This window comes from Chinchilla lanigera, unplaced genomic scaffold, assembly GCF_000276665.1.
Source record: "Chinchilla lanigera isolate Chin_1 unplaced genomic scaffold, ChiLan1.0 scaffold00009, whole genome shotgun sequence".
Classification (NCBI taxonomy): Eukaryota; Metazoa; Chordata; class Mammalia; order Rodentia; family Chinchillidae; genus Chinchilla; species Chinchilla lanigera.
Genome location: NW_004955410.1, coordinates 31,313,387 through 31,329,714, shown reverse-complemented (window position 1 = coordinate 31,329,714; position 16,328 = coordinate 31,313,387). Strand labels below are relative to the sequence as shown.

At 39.3% G+C, this 16,328-nt stretch overlaps 2 protein-coding genes across 3 annotated transcripts in view; one reads left to right on the top strand and one right to left on the bottom strand.

Annotated features, from left to right (window-relative positions):
- Positions 1-2,700, bottom strand: part of Plekha8 (pleckstrin homology domain containing, family A (phosphoinositide binding specific) member 8) — a 59,657-nt gene extending 56,957 nt beyond the window's left edge. The window contains exon 1 of one of the 2 annotated variants that reach the window (XM_013510617.1): positions 2,059-2,700. In XM_013510617.1, coding sequence (XP_013366071.1) covers positions 2,059-2,098 — 40 coding nt within the window. In that variant the 5' untranslated portion in view covers positions 2,099-2,700. The remainder of the gene's footprint in view (positions 1-2,058) is intronic. The other variant, XM_005377490.2, reaches the window with a different exon arrangement.
- Positions 2,701-4,170: 1,470 nt separating this feature from the next.
- Fkbp14 (FK506 binding protein 14, 22 kDa) lies at positions 4,171-16,078 on the top strand. The gene is made up of 4 exons (XM_005377493.2): positions 4,171-4,560; positions 8,108-8,259; positions 11,519-11,646; positions 15,775-16,078. The coding sequence occupies exons 1-4, from the start codon at positions 4,364-4,366 to the stop codon at positions 15,931-15,933; spliced, it is 636 nt and encodes a 211-aa protein (XP_005377550.1). The 5' UTR covers positions 4,171-4,363; the 3' UTR covers positions 15,934-16,078.
- The last annotated feature ends 250 nt before the right edge of the window (positions 16,079-16,328 follow it).

Sequence of the window (16,328 nt, the reverse complement as noted above, 5' to 3'; positions counted from 1 at the left end):
TTCTTCTGAGAGGCCAACTCTAAGGAGGGTGGAAGAAATAATAATGTTTGCTATCCTCCTACGGCTTTTACCATTCTTTTCCTAAAGTAAATTTATCTCTGAATGAAAGGAAGGTATTGAACCCAATTCTAAGCATATCCAGAAAAGTAGCCACTAGGTGTGATGATCATGAACAGTATGCCCACAAGTGGGAGGTATATAAGTCAAAGGAACAAGCAGCAGGATATAGAAATGGCTGCCTTTGGCGGTGGCTCCAAGGTCCCTCTTCGTTAGGGTTTCCACCCTGGCACCACTCACAGTAGTAACTACTCTTTCTTGGGGAAGAAAAAGTAGCCTCTTTTCCAACTTAACAGATGGTATGAGGATTACATGACAAAGTTTCTAAAAGATTCTTTTAGAGAATTTTTCTTTAATGAGGGCCACAGAAGGACAGGGGGGCATTTCACCACCAAGAAATAAATATTGTACTAGGAGACCTAACTGCATATATCGAGAAAGAAAAAAGGAAGAAGATGTTTTAAAAATGAGAATAGAGATGAGATAAAATGGAAGATTGTTGAGAGAGAAAGAAAGGAAAAAAGATTTTAAAAAGTCTGAGTGACAGACAAGCAGCTAAATTTGATTCAAAGACATCAAATGCACGCATCTAAGAGTTTGGAGATTTCAAGAGGAAAATGGCCTGGTCAAGCTTCCTCCCCTTACATTAGAAGTGCTAATCAGTGCTAATAAGTGGTTATCAGGTTCTGGCCTTCACTAATCGGCTTTTGCCCTTCACTAAACTGAAGCTCAGCTTCTGGTTAATCAGCCTCTTACCTTCATTAAACTGAGGCTTAGCTCTGAATTATCCACATCTAATATCATCTAATTGTTGGCATCACTGAAAGTTCTTGAAACAGAGGCTAGGTCTTATACAGAAAAGCCCTCGTCTTACTCATCTGTAGCAATAATTACAGGGAACATAAACAGAATGCACTGCTGGCTACACTATGCACAGAGAAGAGATTCTGATAACCCAACAGGTGCACTTTTGTTTGTGTCATGCGCTGTGAACTCCTCGAAGTTACTATACTAACTTATTTTCCCAGTCATAGACATCTTTAAAACATGGAGAATCACCACAGTCGAACCTTTGAACAACTGTCCAGTGGAAGAAAAGAGTTAGAAAATCTTTCTCCGCCACCCTAGAAGATACGGGAGACACTTTTGGTTTCAAGTACACTGCCATTAAAATTTTAAATGGTTAGCTCATATTCCAAAACAAAAAGCTTAATTTCAAAAAGTGTCCAGCATGGTTTCCCGCATATAGTGGGCTGTCATTCAACGCCAGTTGCACAAACAAAACAAACCCTTTTTCTGTCTAAACCATCTTCCCAGCTGAGGAACTGTTAGACTCTTCTCAAGACAGGAAGAACGTGCTTCCAGAAATTAGAAAAGAGGGAAGTATTTTTAAGCCACTCTGTACAGTAAGGCAAGAAAACAGGTGCCAACTTCTGCACTCATTTTAGGGGAATTTCTGAGCCTGTAAAACCAAAGAAACACTCAGCGAGAAAAATCAAAAACCTTATGCATACTTTGGAATTTTGGGAACTGTTGAGCTAAAACTGACATCTTGGTTTGCGCAGATGACTGTAAAGCGACAAACCCACAGTGTCTGGACTAGAACTTTGATAAAGGACTTTTCACCCCCCAAAATTCCAGGTGATCGCAGGCATTCACTAAACCTTCCAACCTGGATACGCGCCAGCCAAGCCGGGGTTCCTCTGCGAATCCGAGTGAGTCGCGGGAGACCCCGCAGCAGGGCCTGGGGCCCCTCGCTCCCGGGGACATCTAAGGCATCACGCCTTTCCAGTCACCCCAAGTCCCAGTCTTCGGTGGTTATCCTTGAAGCTCACACCGAGCGCCAAGAGAGGACTGTGTCCGTGCAGCAGGGCGACAGGGGCCCGGGAGAGAAACGCCCTGGATACCACTGCGGGTCGGCGCAAGCCTCGGCCGAGGACCACCAGCCCGAGCCCCGCCGCCGCCGGCGCAGACAAAGGCGCGGCCCCGGCCGGCACTCACCGCTCAGGTAGTTAGTCCACTTGTACAGCACCCCCTCCATGGCGCCGCGCCGGGCCTCTCGTCCACGCCCGCCGGCCCCTCACTGGCCCTGGGCCCGGGAGGCGAGAAGCACCAACAGCGAGGCCATCGCCCGGCGCGACCCGGACGCCCACGGCCGGCGCCCGGCCCGGCGCAGACGCCCGGCCCTGCTCACATCCTCGGCCCGGGGGCGGGGTCACTGCGGCCGGCGAGGGCCAGCGCGGTAGGGTGGAACCCCGCGTCCGCCAGGAGGCCCAGGTGCCGGGGGATCCGAGGCAGCCGACGACTCCTAAGTACGACGAGCGAGCCGGACAGCAGCCCTCGTCGCCCCAGCTTTACCTAAGCCCACGACCCGCTGGGCCCCAGAGCACGTTCGCGCATGCCCAGTGCGCCGCTCGCGCACAAGTTCCCGAAGTCCACTCCGGGGTTTCGCGGCGACGGCGACGGTGGCCGGGCTGCGGTAGCTCGAGACGCCTGCCGGGAAATTGAGTCTTGGGGTGCTGGCTCGGCAGTGGGCGTTGAGAGAGCGAGTGAAAGCCTCTGAGATCTGGGTGGAACCCAGTTTGACTGTAAGTGGTACCGTTCAGGGGTAGGCTCCCAGCTTCCAAAGTTTGAGGGTCTACTCGACCCCTTACTCTATCTTTATTTCAAGGTTGTCTAATTGATTCCACGCACTCGAGACACCCAACAAGAGGGCGCCGTGACCCGTCTCTCTGACCCAGGACGTGGAAATTTCAGGATAGCATGCTACATCCAGTGTAAAAGGGTTTTATGCAAACTTTAAGGCCTCGCTCCTGGAAGTGTGGTCCTGGGACAGAAGGCACTGACACAACCCAGAAGCCTGTTAGAAATGCAGAATCTCCCCCAATCCCGGAACTCCAAGTCAAAATGTGCATTTTAACAAGATCCCTAGCGGAATTCCTATGGGCTGGGGGTGTGAAAATGCACTGTTTTAAGGATATTTGATCCGGAAAAACTTTAATCACAGGATAAGTGGAAGAAACTTAAGAAAAAGTCTACAATAGGATCCAGATTGCTTCAGGTATAATATCGCAGATTCATGCACCAAAATATTAAAATGTTTATTTGTGGATAGTTCTTTTTCCCTATTGCAAGGTTACCAGCTTTAATAAATAAAAGTACATAACAATTATAGGTTATTTACCGGAAATTCAAATATTAATTCGGCTCTTTACTATTTTATCTGGAAATACTACTTTGGTGCTATCCAGGTTTGCTCTAAATCAACTGAAATGAACATGTTATTGCATTTGAAACTAGGCGAAACATGAAATAGAAAATTTAAACTAAGATGAGACTATGTGATGAAATGACTATGTGATGAAATAGTAAGCATGGTTACTATTTCCCTTTAAAGTGGAAGTATGCACTCCTTATTTATTATTTACCTTTTACATTAAGGTCACTAACATGGTAAGTTAGCAGCTATAACATTACTCGGTGTTGTGAAATTAGTCAGATCTGGTTTGAAGGCAGAGCTCAAATGCGTTGGGGCTAGGTACCTTAAGCAGAACATGTAACTGCTCCCAGCCTAAATGTACTTATCTCCTAAGTGGGATAAAAGACCTTGTCTTGCTGTTGTAATGCGGTTGATGCTCCCAAAATGCGCTTTGCGAACTCTAAAGCATTTTGTAAATCTTTACAGTTTATACTGTATATTCATAATACGGCTCAATACCAGGAGCCTTGGATTATGGACTCGAGGGGGGCGGGGGCGGGGGCGTGCTTCAAAGGTGAGAGTAAACAAAAGAATCTTTCCTGAAATCCTTAAGATGTCATTTGGCCCCCTGACTCTCCCAACCTTGTTCCTCTGGGGGTACGACTCCCGCGGAGCTTCCGGTTACCTCACGCCGCACCCTTCTCCCCAAGTCCTGGATGGTGCAACTCTTTAATCCCCTAAACTCTAGGACCTTTCCAGATGGTTCCCAGCGGGTGGGCTGCAGGGCTCAACCAGGCTGTAAATTACATGGTTGCGGCGTCATTGGCTGGAGAGGTGCTGAGCGATAGTACATCCAGCCAATGGGAGTCGGCCCTTCCCCCGCGGCTGTATTGTAACAACCATTCAAGGTCGGGTTTGGGTTTAACTCTTTAATGTGAGTTTGCAAAGCGTGGGAAAGTTGTTGGTAGTAAAAGTGCCACGTCTCCTAAGAGGGAGAGTCCTGAGCTTGCCAGAGGCCGTTGTCCCTAAGCCTACAACTGAGTTTTTAACTCTATGCAGTCGGGGCCTTTTCTCTTTTCGTAGTGACTTCTTTCTAGCGTCAGTAACATGAGGTTTCTCTTGTGGAACTCGATCTTGACGTTGTTAATCACGGCTTTGAGTGGAGCTCTGATCCCCGAGCCAGAAGTGAAAATTGAAGTTCTCCAGAAGCCATTCATCTGCCATCGGAAGACCAAAGGAGGGGATTTGATGTTGGTCCACTATGAGGGCTACTTAGAAAAAGATGGCTCCTTATTTCACTCCACGTAAGTAATTATGCCTCGCAGGTAAAATAAAAAAGAACCCACCCACCTACACCAGCTCTCCGGGAGGAAAGGTAGCGTGTAGTTGGGTTTTACCTGTCTTTTGAGAAACCTGAAATATCTGATTCCCATCTTTGGGTGGGAAGATTGTCGAAAGCCAATTCTATGTGACTAGACCTTTGAAGGACTTACTGGAAACATGTGGTCCTGAAAACGCTGTTAAATTTTTATTGTATAACATTAGAACTAGAATATCTGACATCTTACATTAATATCTAGGTGTATCATAAGGCAATAAATGAAAAAAGCTTAAGAAAATTTTAATATTTCAATTTCCATTCCTGGGGGGAAATAATTCCGTTTCCATTTGGTACAGATGGTACTTATTTAAAACTTCTCACAGCAACTTCAAGAGCAAAATACACAGTTATTTGCCTCTTAATAACAGATATATTAATGCTGTTTCATTGACCTATTTAACTTTTGTTCTGACATGACCTTTTTTGTCAAGGGCTAAAACCGTGATTTCAGTGGTCATTTGCTCCTTTCTAGAAAGTCAGACTTTATCCATGAGGGTGGGTATTACAAAAGACTTCATGAAGAAGTCTTACACAAAAGATTTTCAGGTGATTACACCATATTTTCTGTTCTTTAAACAAAGAAATTGTAAGGTAGAAAAGATTTACAAATGGAATGATTTCCAGTTAGGTATTGCTTCCATTCATTCCACCCTAAAGTATTTAGTGAACGCTTCTTCTGTTTTAGGCCTTTTGCTGGCAATGAAGAAGACCAAGAAATTTTGGCTTCTATCATCCTATTTTATGTTGGTTTCTAATCAGTCATTCATTAATGATGATCTATCTATCTATCATACTCATCTTGAATGGCCCTAAAGTCAGGTCCTGGAGTTGCAAAGATCCCCAGACTCAGTTTCTTGCTCTCTAGCAGTATACTATCCTCAGGAGAGAGGGAGATAAGAAAATGATGTTTAGCATGGGAGAACCTGGAATTAATTATTCTCTGGGAGGTGGGGAAAGAAAAACTTCCTGGAGACCATAATTGAGATAGGCCTTGAAAGATGGATGGGGGACACTTCAGGTAGCTGGAATGACATGAACTACAGCCATGAATCTTTATACCCCATCCTAGATCCATTCAGCTCTGGCCTTTTGTAGGATTTAGAAGTGAGTGGCACTCCTCTCTGAACCCTGTTAACCCTGGTAAAAAGTTTGAAAGAGATGGCTTGACCTAGAATTCTCAACAACCCTTTTTTCTTGTCCACAGTGGACACTAAATATATAGTGAGATTACATTTTAAATTTTCAGTTCCAAGCCGGGCGTGGTGGCATACGCCTATAATTCCAGCACTCAAGGGGCTGAGGGATAAAGATTGTCACAGTTTCGAGGCCAGCCTTGGCTACAAAGAAAGACCCTATCTCAAAAAACAAAAACAAAATTTATTTTCAATTACATTTTACTTTTAGTCTAATCTCTTTTAGGCTAATTTCTTCTAGGTCTCAAGACCATAACCCTGTGCTGACTTTGGTGTTAGCCAGGAGATATTGTTTAGCAGTGTATTATTAATGTTCTAGTATACGATAAAGGGACTGTTGTCATGCAGCCTCCTTGTAAATGGTCAGAGTCTGCTAGCTATAAATATTGTGAAAAAGTAGCATCAAATGATAAATCTATGAAGCATGTTTACTAGCTTGTCATGATGATACATGCCTGAAATCCCAGCATTTGGGAAGCTGAGGTAGGAGGATCACTATACGTTCAAGGCTAGCCTGAACACGTGACAAGTCCCTATTTAAAAAAAAAAACAAAATAAAAATTAAATAAAGCATATTTACTGTTTCCAAAGCTATAATGATTTGTGTGGTGCTTAGCCCTAATAAATGCACCAAAACTGGGTACTGTGTAATGGTGCACACCTATAATCTCAGATACTTGGAAGGCTGAGGCAGGAGGATTGCAAATTTGAGGCCAGCCTGAGCAACTTAGACAGACCTGTCTCAAAATAAAATTAAAAAGACTGGGGATATAGCTCAGTGGTAGAGTGCTTGCCTAGCATGTATAAGGCTCTGTGTTCATTTTACACACACACACACACACACACACACACACACACACACGAAATGTGCCAAACTGAGCAATAAATAGTTTCTTCCTTTATGATTTTCTAAACTTCCCAAATTTTTGGAGGTTGGTATATTATTTCCTGGGTCACAGGGGTAAAATGAAAGAAAAGAAGAAGAAATGGCATTTACTCAGATTTCTTAACCATGGTACCGGTGAACTTAGTACAATGACCTCTTATTCTTACCTATGAGATATCCTGGAAAAGAACACTTTCCTTACTGCACCAAAAGGAAGCTAATTGAGACTCAGACACTACTCAGCCCTCAAACATCTCCCTCTCCCCACAGCTTGTCAGATTGATTTTCTTACTCTGGCTTCTCCTTATCTCAAGTGCCAGGACAATCTGACTACGCCTTTCCTCTCTAGAGATTGAGGGACCCCTTCTCCAAGCTTCTTATATAGCCCCAGTAGATCTTTGGAGAGAAACTTGGGCCTGGGTGTAAGTAGCAGCCGTTTTGACCCATCAATAGGCTATCCATCAAGAAGCTTTGCAGGCAGATATAAGATGCTGTACTCCTGTCTGTCTGTGTCCATGGCCGTATGGACCCACATGTCTTGGCAGTGGATTCTCCTTACTCTGTCATCTGCCTTACCAAACTCAGCCATTCTCCATTATTTTCTTCCTGAGTTAGTATAACTTTGTGGTGGAGACCTTGAATTTTGGAGTTAGGTATACTGAAGGTCAAAAAGTGGCAGATGTAATTATTTCTTCATCTACACAAGGGGGCAATAATGGTACATTTGGATCTGTGTATCTTCAGATAGAACCAACTATAGATCAAAAATATTTGAAAAACATTATGTCTATATTGGACATAAACAGATTTTTTTCCATGTCATTATTCCCTGAGCAATATAGTTGAACAACTATTTATGTTGCATTTACACTGTATTAGGTCTTATGAGTAATCTAGAGATGATTTAAAGTATAAAGTAGATAACATGCAAATGCTACAGACTTGCACGCTTTTTGTTATGGGCGGAGAGGTTAAGGGCAAAGAGAGTATCTACTGATCAGAGGACCGTTGTTAGAATTAAAAGAGATAAATTTAGGACAAAACATGGTACACAGTAAGTTTTCCTTCTGAATTATTTTTCTTATTCTCTCTACCTTTCTGAAGCCCAGTCTATTGTATGAAATTTGCCTCAAGAATAAAGGACAGCGGTTGAATTGATACAAAGTTGACTTGTGGCTGAGAGTGTGCAATGAAAGAATAGCTGTTTTCATTAATTTCCAACCTAATAAATTTAATAACATGGGTGGAAAAAGTGCAACACAGCAATTTTAAAAGCAAGTTACTAAAGAGTTCTAATGTGTAGAATGCTTGCCTGGCCTGCACAAGGCCCTGGGTTCAATCCCCAGCACCTCAAAAACAAAAGTTCTAATGTATTTTTTTTTCTATTACAGTCACAAACATAACAATGGTCAGCCAATTTGGTTTACTCTGGGCATCCTGGAGGCACTCAAAGGCTGGGACCGCGGCTTGAAAGGAATGTGTGTAGGAGAGAAGAGAAAGCTCACCATTCCTCCTTCCCTGGGCTATGGGAAAGAAGGAAAAGGTAACAACACTTCTACACTTCTTACTGGGAGAAGCGAAATTTTCTGGATTAGGAGACAGAAGTTAGAGTAACTACTATGCGTTTTTTACCCTAGAAGTGAATAAAAGGCTTGTATTCCTTTAGGAAATATGATTATGTCTTGATACTAATTGAAATAACCAGTTAAGGCTATAAGATCATTGAACTAACAATGAAATAAAAGTTCTGGAACCTTGAACTCCATTAACACTGTTCAACAGTGTGGTGGTTTTTTAAAAGTTGTGGTAAAATACACATGACATGATGTTTACCGTTTGAAACATTTTTAAGTATGCAGTTAGTTCAGTGGCACTAACTTTTTCATCCTCTCAAACTGAAACTCACCAATTTGTTTTACTAATGCAAAAAGAAAGACTACTCAACGTAAGTGTCTTGAGGAGTTGAGTATTTGAAATACAGATTATTAAAGCCCTGAAGGCAGTTTTACATATGGGTTGCATGTGGCTTGCAACCATGGCATCTCCCCAGTGTAGCACTTATTAGGGTTTCTTTTAATTCTCACGTTAAAATTTATGAAGTTTTAAATAATTTATTTAAAAATAATAGAGTTACTTGAAGTGAATTAGTTCTCCATATGTCAGAAAGCAGAGGCAAGCCAGAAAGCACCTGCCATTTAAGTGGGAACCCTTGTGACCTTCCAAGGGACTATTTGGTGATTTGTATCAAGAGAACTGAAGATGTTTGTGTGCATTCATTTTATAATTCTCTTATTGAAATCTAAGCTCAGGGAATAATCATGCATTAAAAGAAAGATTTGTGAACAAGGATATCCATCACTGCATTGTTTCTGACAGTAAAAATTTGGAACTAGGCTAGGTGTACAATGATAAGAGCTTAGCTAAATACAGTATAACCTTTTGAAAAGACATTTTCAAAGATTTTTTAAAAAAAATTGTATCTAAAAATGTGTACAATATAAAAGTAGAAAATAAAGGTACAGTATATACTTATACTATGATTATAAGTGTAAAGAAAAGTATATACTGGGGCTGGGGATTTAGCTCAGTGGCACAGTGCCTGCCTGGCAAGTGCAAGGTTCTGAGTTCAATTCCTGGTACCGGAAAAAACCAAAAAAGAAGAAAAAAAAGAAAAGTATATACTATACACATAGGAAGTGAATCACAAAGAAATAAATAAAAATGTTAACAATGGACTATGGTACTGGGAATTATATTTATTTCTGGTTCTATCTTCCACATTTGGTTCAGTGAGCATATTATTTGTAATGATGAAAAATATTTTAAAAAGTCATCAGAACCAGACAGAGAACTACTCTGATGTAAAAAAACAAACAAACACACAAACAAATAACAATAAAAACTTTCAGCATCCAGAGGTCAACCTCACCAAGATTCATTCCTAGCGTACAGAAGGAAGTATGGGTGAGGATTCCTAGACCCAGTTTCCAATGAAGGAAACAAGGTGCTGTATGTGAAGCTTGACATACTCTAAAATGGAACTAAAGTCAGGCATAGTGACACACACCTGTAATCCCAGCACTCAGGAGGCTGAGGCAGAAGGATCCCTGTGAGTTCGAGGCTAGTATAGACTACATAGTGAATTAAAGGCCAGCATGAACTACATAGTGAGACCCTTGTTTTGACCCTTTCAAAAAGAAAATGGAACTAGCTATGTAAATCTTATAAATTGGCTAAGATTTAATTGTTAGTACAATTTAGTTGAACTAAGTTCAATTCTTATTTTAATTCTAATAATCTTCTTTAGAGAAGACAATCCAGGGTATAGGAAATATCTAGGCTTAAAAGTGTTTTGCTTTCCTATATCCTCATTGCCTCACCTTTAATATTTATATATGTAGTATTAGTCTATTACTCTATCTCCATACTATATTTAACTCAAATTTACTTCATAATGTAGTCATCTCCTTCAAAATGAGTGCCATGAAACTAATTTTCCTAATATATATTTAACTCTGATTTTGTAGTCTTTTAGTACATGCTTGCATGCCCTTCTTGGAAAGGTACCAGTTTTCTCACCCATCTAGTGCATGTCTCTTCTCTGTCACCGTCTGGAACGGTAAGCTTTGGCTCACAATGTAAGTGTTGCTCTTTTAAACTTACAAATGCTCTTTCACAGAAATATGGAGGGGATGAGGAGGAGGACTCAGAAACATTTAACAAGTTTACTTAGACTTTTATGTTAAATATAGTTATAAGGAAACAATCTTGAAAAAAATTTTTGTATACTTCCTAGAAAGATTTTTTGGTCGGTTAGTTGTCATTTTCCACTATTCTAGAACTCTTAACAAAGCTCTTTTCACATTTAAAGATTTATCTCCCTTTTCAAAAGTTCATTTTAATTTCTCCCTTCCCATGAAATGCCTGAAACATATATTGTGTTGTACATCAGAGAGGATGTTGATTAACTTTTTGAAATATTTGAACTTTCCTGTATTATTTTTAAAGCCTATAAGAAAATAATCTCAGTAACATATGTTCTTGAGAGCTTGAGATTTATTAACCGTAATGCTGAGTACTTTATTTTTCATGGATTTTCTTCTTTTGTCCCCTAGTGGGCTCTTAAGGTACAAGATATTATCATCTGTGTCTAACAGATGAGGAAACTGAAGCTTAGAGATGGGCAGACTTAAGTTTCAATTCCAACTGACCCCAGAAATCACTCAATTACGTGCTGCCGCCCAGTGGTAGAAATAACAGCGCCAGCACCAAAGTATGTACTTGAAGGTCAGGACTTTCTGACCCCAAAGTTAGTAAATTACTTGATAAAATTAACTCTGAGTTAGCTAAAGCTCTTTAATCATTCTTAACATATAATATGTAATATCTTAATTATATTTGAAATTTAACATCCAGGCTATTGGATATATCTCTGTGTGTGTGTGTGTATGTGTGTGTGTGTGTGTGTGTGTTTAATTACTAAGCTAAACACAGAAGGCTTTTGCTTTATTGTTTTGGGTTATTCCTTCTTCAATCTATTTGAGTAAAATATAATTATAATATGTAAATAATTTTTATCATATGACATTCTTAGAAAGGCTCTTTCTTTAATTCAGTTAAAAGCCTTTTTACCAGGACCATGATTTTGTATTAAAACTTTTAGGGGCTGGAGACGTAGCTCAGTGGTTGAGTATGTGCCTAGCATACCTGAAATCATGTGTTCAATCTCTAGAACTACAAAACAAAAACAAAACAACAGACAACTTTTAAATAAAAATATGCTACCTCTCTCCTAATGTCAGGTAAAATCCCCCCAGAGAGCACATTGATATTCAACATTGACCTCTTGGAAATTCGAAATGGACCAAGATCCCATGAGTCATTCCAAGAAATGGATCTCAATGATGACTGGAAACTCTCTAAACATGAGGTGACCTTTCCTTCTGCCTATGTATTTTTATTCTTTGTTAATTCACTGTTTCAGAAATATAGTTCATGAAAATTTATTTGAGGAAAATGTTGTATATAAATTTTCTTGAAATACTAATTGTTATGGTTTCTGTTTAGATGTTCCCCTAAAACCTCATGTAATCATAGGTAGGGCTTTTTCAGAGGTGGCTGGATCTAGAGTGTGTGATGCTATAATTGATTCATAGTGCAGTGATAGGATCAAGAGCCCTAGAATTAAGGGTCTGAGTGCTACCCATGCTGAGTAGCCTGGATAAGATACAAGATATGGAAAGAGGTGTAGGCATCCCTTGTTGCTTTGCTACCTTCTGCCCCGCCATGAATTGTTTCTCCTTTGTGATGCCTGTCTGCCATGTCATCTTGCCTTGGAGCCAGGCAATGATGGACTGAATCCTCTACAAACTGTGAGCTAAGTAAACCTTAACTTGTGGATGTTGGGCATTTTGTCTCAGCAAAGAGAAAGTAACTAAGACACTAATGCTGTAAAAGTTGACTTTTTCATAGGAAGCATTATTTCAGAGAGAAATATATTGGTGCTTAAAAAGCATCATTCAGGTTGGGTGTGTGGTGCACACTTGTAACTGAGGAAATTGTAAGTCTCACACACAAGATTGATTTCTTTTTTTTTTTTTTGGTACCGGGAATCTAACTCAGGACCTCGTACTTACCAGGCAGACACTTGGGCTGCTGAGCCATATCCCTGGCCCTACTTCTGTATTAAAAGTTAGATTTTTCACCAGATATGGTAATGCATGCCTATAATCACAGCACTATCAGAGGCTAAGGCTGGAGGATTATAATTTCAAGTCCAGCCTGGACAATTTAGCCACTTAGCAAGACCTTGTTGCAAAATAAAAAATAAAAGTGGCCTGGGGAAGTAGCTCAGTGTGAAGGCCATGGCTTCCATACATGGTACTACAAACAAATTTAAAAAATCAGATTTTCATATGTCCTTTCAAAGGAATTTTCTTATTGGTTAAATCCTTTAAGAATTCCATCCTTTAGACCTATGGACTGTTCTTAGTAGTATATCATCCTAATAGGACTTTGTTCCAGAACTTGCAAGACACAGGCCAAAGAGACATACTGCCTCCCGTTGCATGGAGGACACTGAGTGACACCTATAGAATGAATCCTGGCCCACTGTAGCTTTTGCTTGTCTACATATAGCCTGTGTTGTACAGTAGGAAGATTCCAGATAGCGATTTACTGAGTTTCTTATTACTTGAGAAATAATCAGGGTGATTTTAAAACCATATGAGCAGTGGAAGAATTTTTTTAATTTATGAGTATATGTTTGCATTACATAATGATTACATTCATTGTGGGTAGTTGATACTTGTATATAACAAATCTTAATTTCTTTTTATTTCCTATTTCCCTTACCCCTTCTTCTACCCCATTTGCAAAAGATTTATCACTCAGTTTCCTATTGTGTATCTTATATTTTGCTCTTTAAATTATTTATACTTTGATATAAGTATTCTCTTATACTTTCATATAAGAGAAGACATGCAGTATTTCAGAGGCTGGGGATCTAGCTCCATGGCACAAATGCCTGCCTGGCAAGTGCGAGGTCCTGAGTTCAATTCCTGGCACCAAAACAACAAAAAAAAGAGAGACAGAAGCCATGCAGTATTTAAAATTCTGTGTCTGAGTTACTGCACTTAAGGTGCATTCATTTTCCTAAAAGTGACTCAAATTTATCCTCCTTTATGGCAGAGTAGTATCCCGTTGTATATATATAGCAGTTTGTTTATCCACTTATTTGTGGATAAATGGCTGCTTCTAACATTTAGCTGCTAGGAGTTGTGTGAACAGTGGAAGAACTTAATGAAAGAAAAGAGATGGTGTCTTAGTCACTTCCTTATTGGTGACCTGTAACACCTGCGAGCTGAAACTTAAAGGAGGACAGATTTATTTTGGATCCCAGTTTCAGAGGTCTGAGTTCTCACATGGTCACCTGGCTCGAAGGCAGAAACAGCATGGTGGAAGGGTCTGGAGGAAGAAGGGTGCTCACACAAAGGAGGCGAGGAAGCAGAGAGAGGAAGGAGGAGGTGGAGGTGAGGGTTGGGGGAGATATATCCTTCCAGGTCACACCTCCAGTGACCCAGCTCCAACCAGGCCCCACAGCCTGACAGCACATTTAGCTCTGAACTCATGAGCGGATGGATCCACTGATGAGTACAGCTGCCGCCATGATCCATTCACCTTCCTGAAGCCCCTCCTCTGAACTCATGAGGCCTTTGGAGGACACCCCACATCTAAGTTATAATAGATGGTAGCTGGGCACTTGTTCTTAGTAAGATATTGCAACCAAAAAGTACTTCTAAACAGTAAAAGCCAGGAGAGTCCAAACGGAAGCCAGAACTCTAGCTATAACCCCTCTTAAGACATTCTGGGACTCGGGGCTGTATCTCAGTTGTAGAGGACATGTTTACCATGCCTGAGGCCCTAGGTTCAATCCCCAACACTAAACAAAAAAAGCAAACAATAATAACAAACAACAAGCACAAAAATTTTGAAGAATTCCATAGTAGACCGCATCAAAATAAATCATTGGACAGATTTCAGTAATGTCTTCCATGGAACACAAATGAAAATGAAAAGGTTGTTTTTTATCTGGCATATTGGGAAATGATTTTTATTTTAGCAAAATATATTTTTCTCTACTTAATTTGACTCTAATATGTAAATGATTAAAATATCTTCATTAGAAAAACTTGGAAAGTTTCTAAGAAGACATTAGGACATTTCAAAATTATCAGCTTTTGATTAGTGTATTTCTTAGCTTGGAAAATGAAATTATAGTTTTTTATTAAGCCAGGAAACATGTAGCATAATTTGTTTAAAAATGACCTTGCTCAGTGAGGGACCAAAAAGAATGACATGATAGGTATTTTTTCCTCTATAAGTTAAATTGTAAAACTGTACTAAAGGAATAAAATCTTAAAAATCCTGGAAGATTTTGGTAATGATGTTGATAATTTTAGGGATATTAATGAAGTACTTATTGATTTAAAAGTATATTTTATTCAGTAGTTTTGATGTCTTGCCATGGTATGTATTAGCCTAGCCTCACAGAAAAGTGCAATATGTAGAATATTTCAAAAGTTATATTAGTTCTGAAGCCATTTTGAACTGCTAAACAAACTTTAATACTAAATTCTACATCAAATTATTTTCAATTAATTCAGCAAATTTTGAAGACTTACTGGAATAAGACACTATAATAGAGTTGAAATTTAGTAAAATTTTAATGTTAATGTTTACTCTGTTTTGAAATTTTTTATAAGACATAGATGTACCCTGGTTTAATTTTGGGTCTTAGTGTGGATTTTACAAAGTTACTGCAAGTATCCTGAATGAGGAATACAATCAGGTTTTAGGGCAGTTTGGTATTAACTATTCTGATGTGAGTGTAGATCCTCAGACTAAATGTTATAGAAGGTGACTGCTATGTGTGGAACTTAATAATCATTTTCTTCAGACTTGAATGAGAAAAATAAATATAATTTGGAGTCATAGGACATTAATGTACAATTTAAGGAATTAAAATGTTTATAAGTCTGTTGTGAACAATAGATTATTATGTTAAATCTTGATTTCCTGATGTAAATCAGCAAAAATAAAAGCAAGCTTTCCAGTTAAACAAGCAGACATAAAAAGTGTATCGGGGGCTGGGGATTTAGTTCAGCGGCACAGCACCTGCCTGGCAAGCGCAAGGTCGTGAGTTCAATTCCTGGTATTGGAAAAACAAAAAATAGGGAAAAAAAAGCATATAGGATGTTTTCATGGTATGTTTTTGAGATAATAAAAACCTTGTATTTGGCATAAGGAGTATATGTATGATATAAGCTCTATCTTTGCCACTGGGCAATATTTTGTGTCTCTAGTATAGCAGGGTAGCAGCAGTTTTTAAAGGCAATAATTTCATATAATTCTTTTACTGTCATTAGAAATATAAAGTGGTTGCTTAGTAGTTATTACAGATAGTTAAGTGAACTGCTAGTCCATGTCTATGATATTTCTTGGCTTAGTGTGAGTATCTTATGAATCAAAATTATTAATAAGATCCATTATTTTATAGGTTAAAATGTATTTAAAGAAGGAGTTCGAAAAGCATGGTGCAGTAGTGAATGAAAGTCATCATGATGTTCTGGTGGAGGATATTTTTGATAAAGAAGATGAAGACAAAGATGGATTTATATCTGCCAGAGAATTTACATATCTACACGATGAGTTATAGTGCTATCTTCACATTTTATATAGCATCTATCTTTAAAGAGAAGGCAATCGTCTTTAAAGAAAAAATTTTTAAATGTTCTGTTTTTGCTTTTTAAAATGTTTATATTATTTTTCTGGCTATTATTTAAAGAACCCTTTAGGGTTTCAATCCCCATTTCTTTTTGGTAAGTTATTGGGAAGAAACAATTAATTTGTTTTTGAATGGAAGACTTCTGGACCATTTTTACTCTGATATTGTGTCATTTGTAATTTTAAAATACACATGCCACAACATAAGACCAGGTTATAGCAGAAGTCAGTACCTTGTATTTCTACTTTCCTGTGTACTCTCAAAGTTAGGTACTGACATTTAAAAAGCCTTTTACAATATCCCAAGGCTTGTTGTTTTCATGTTAT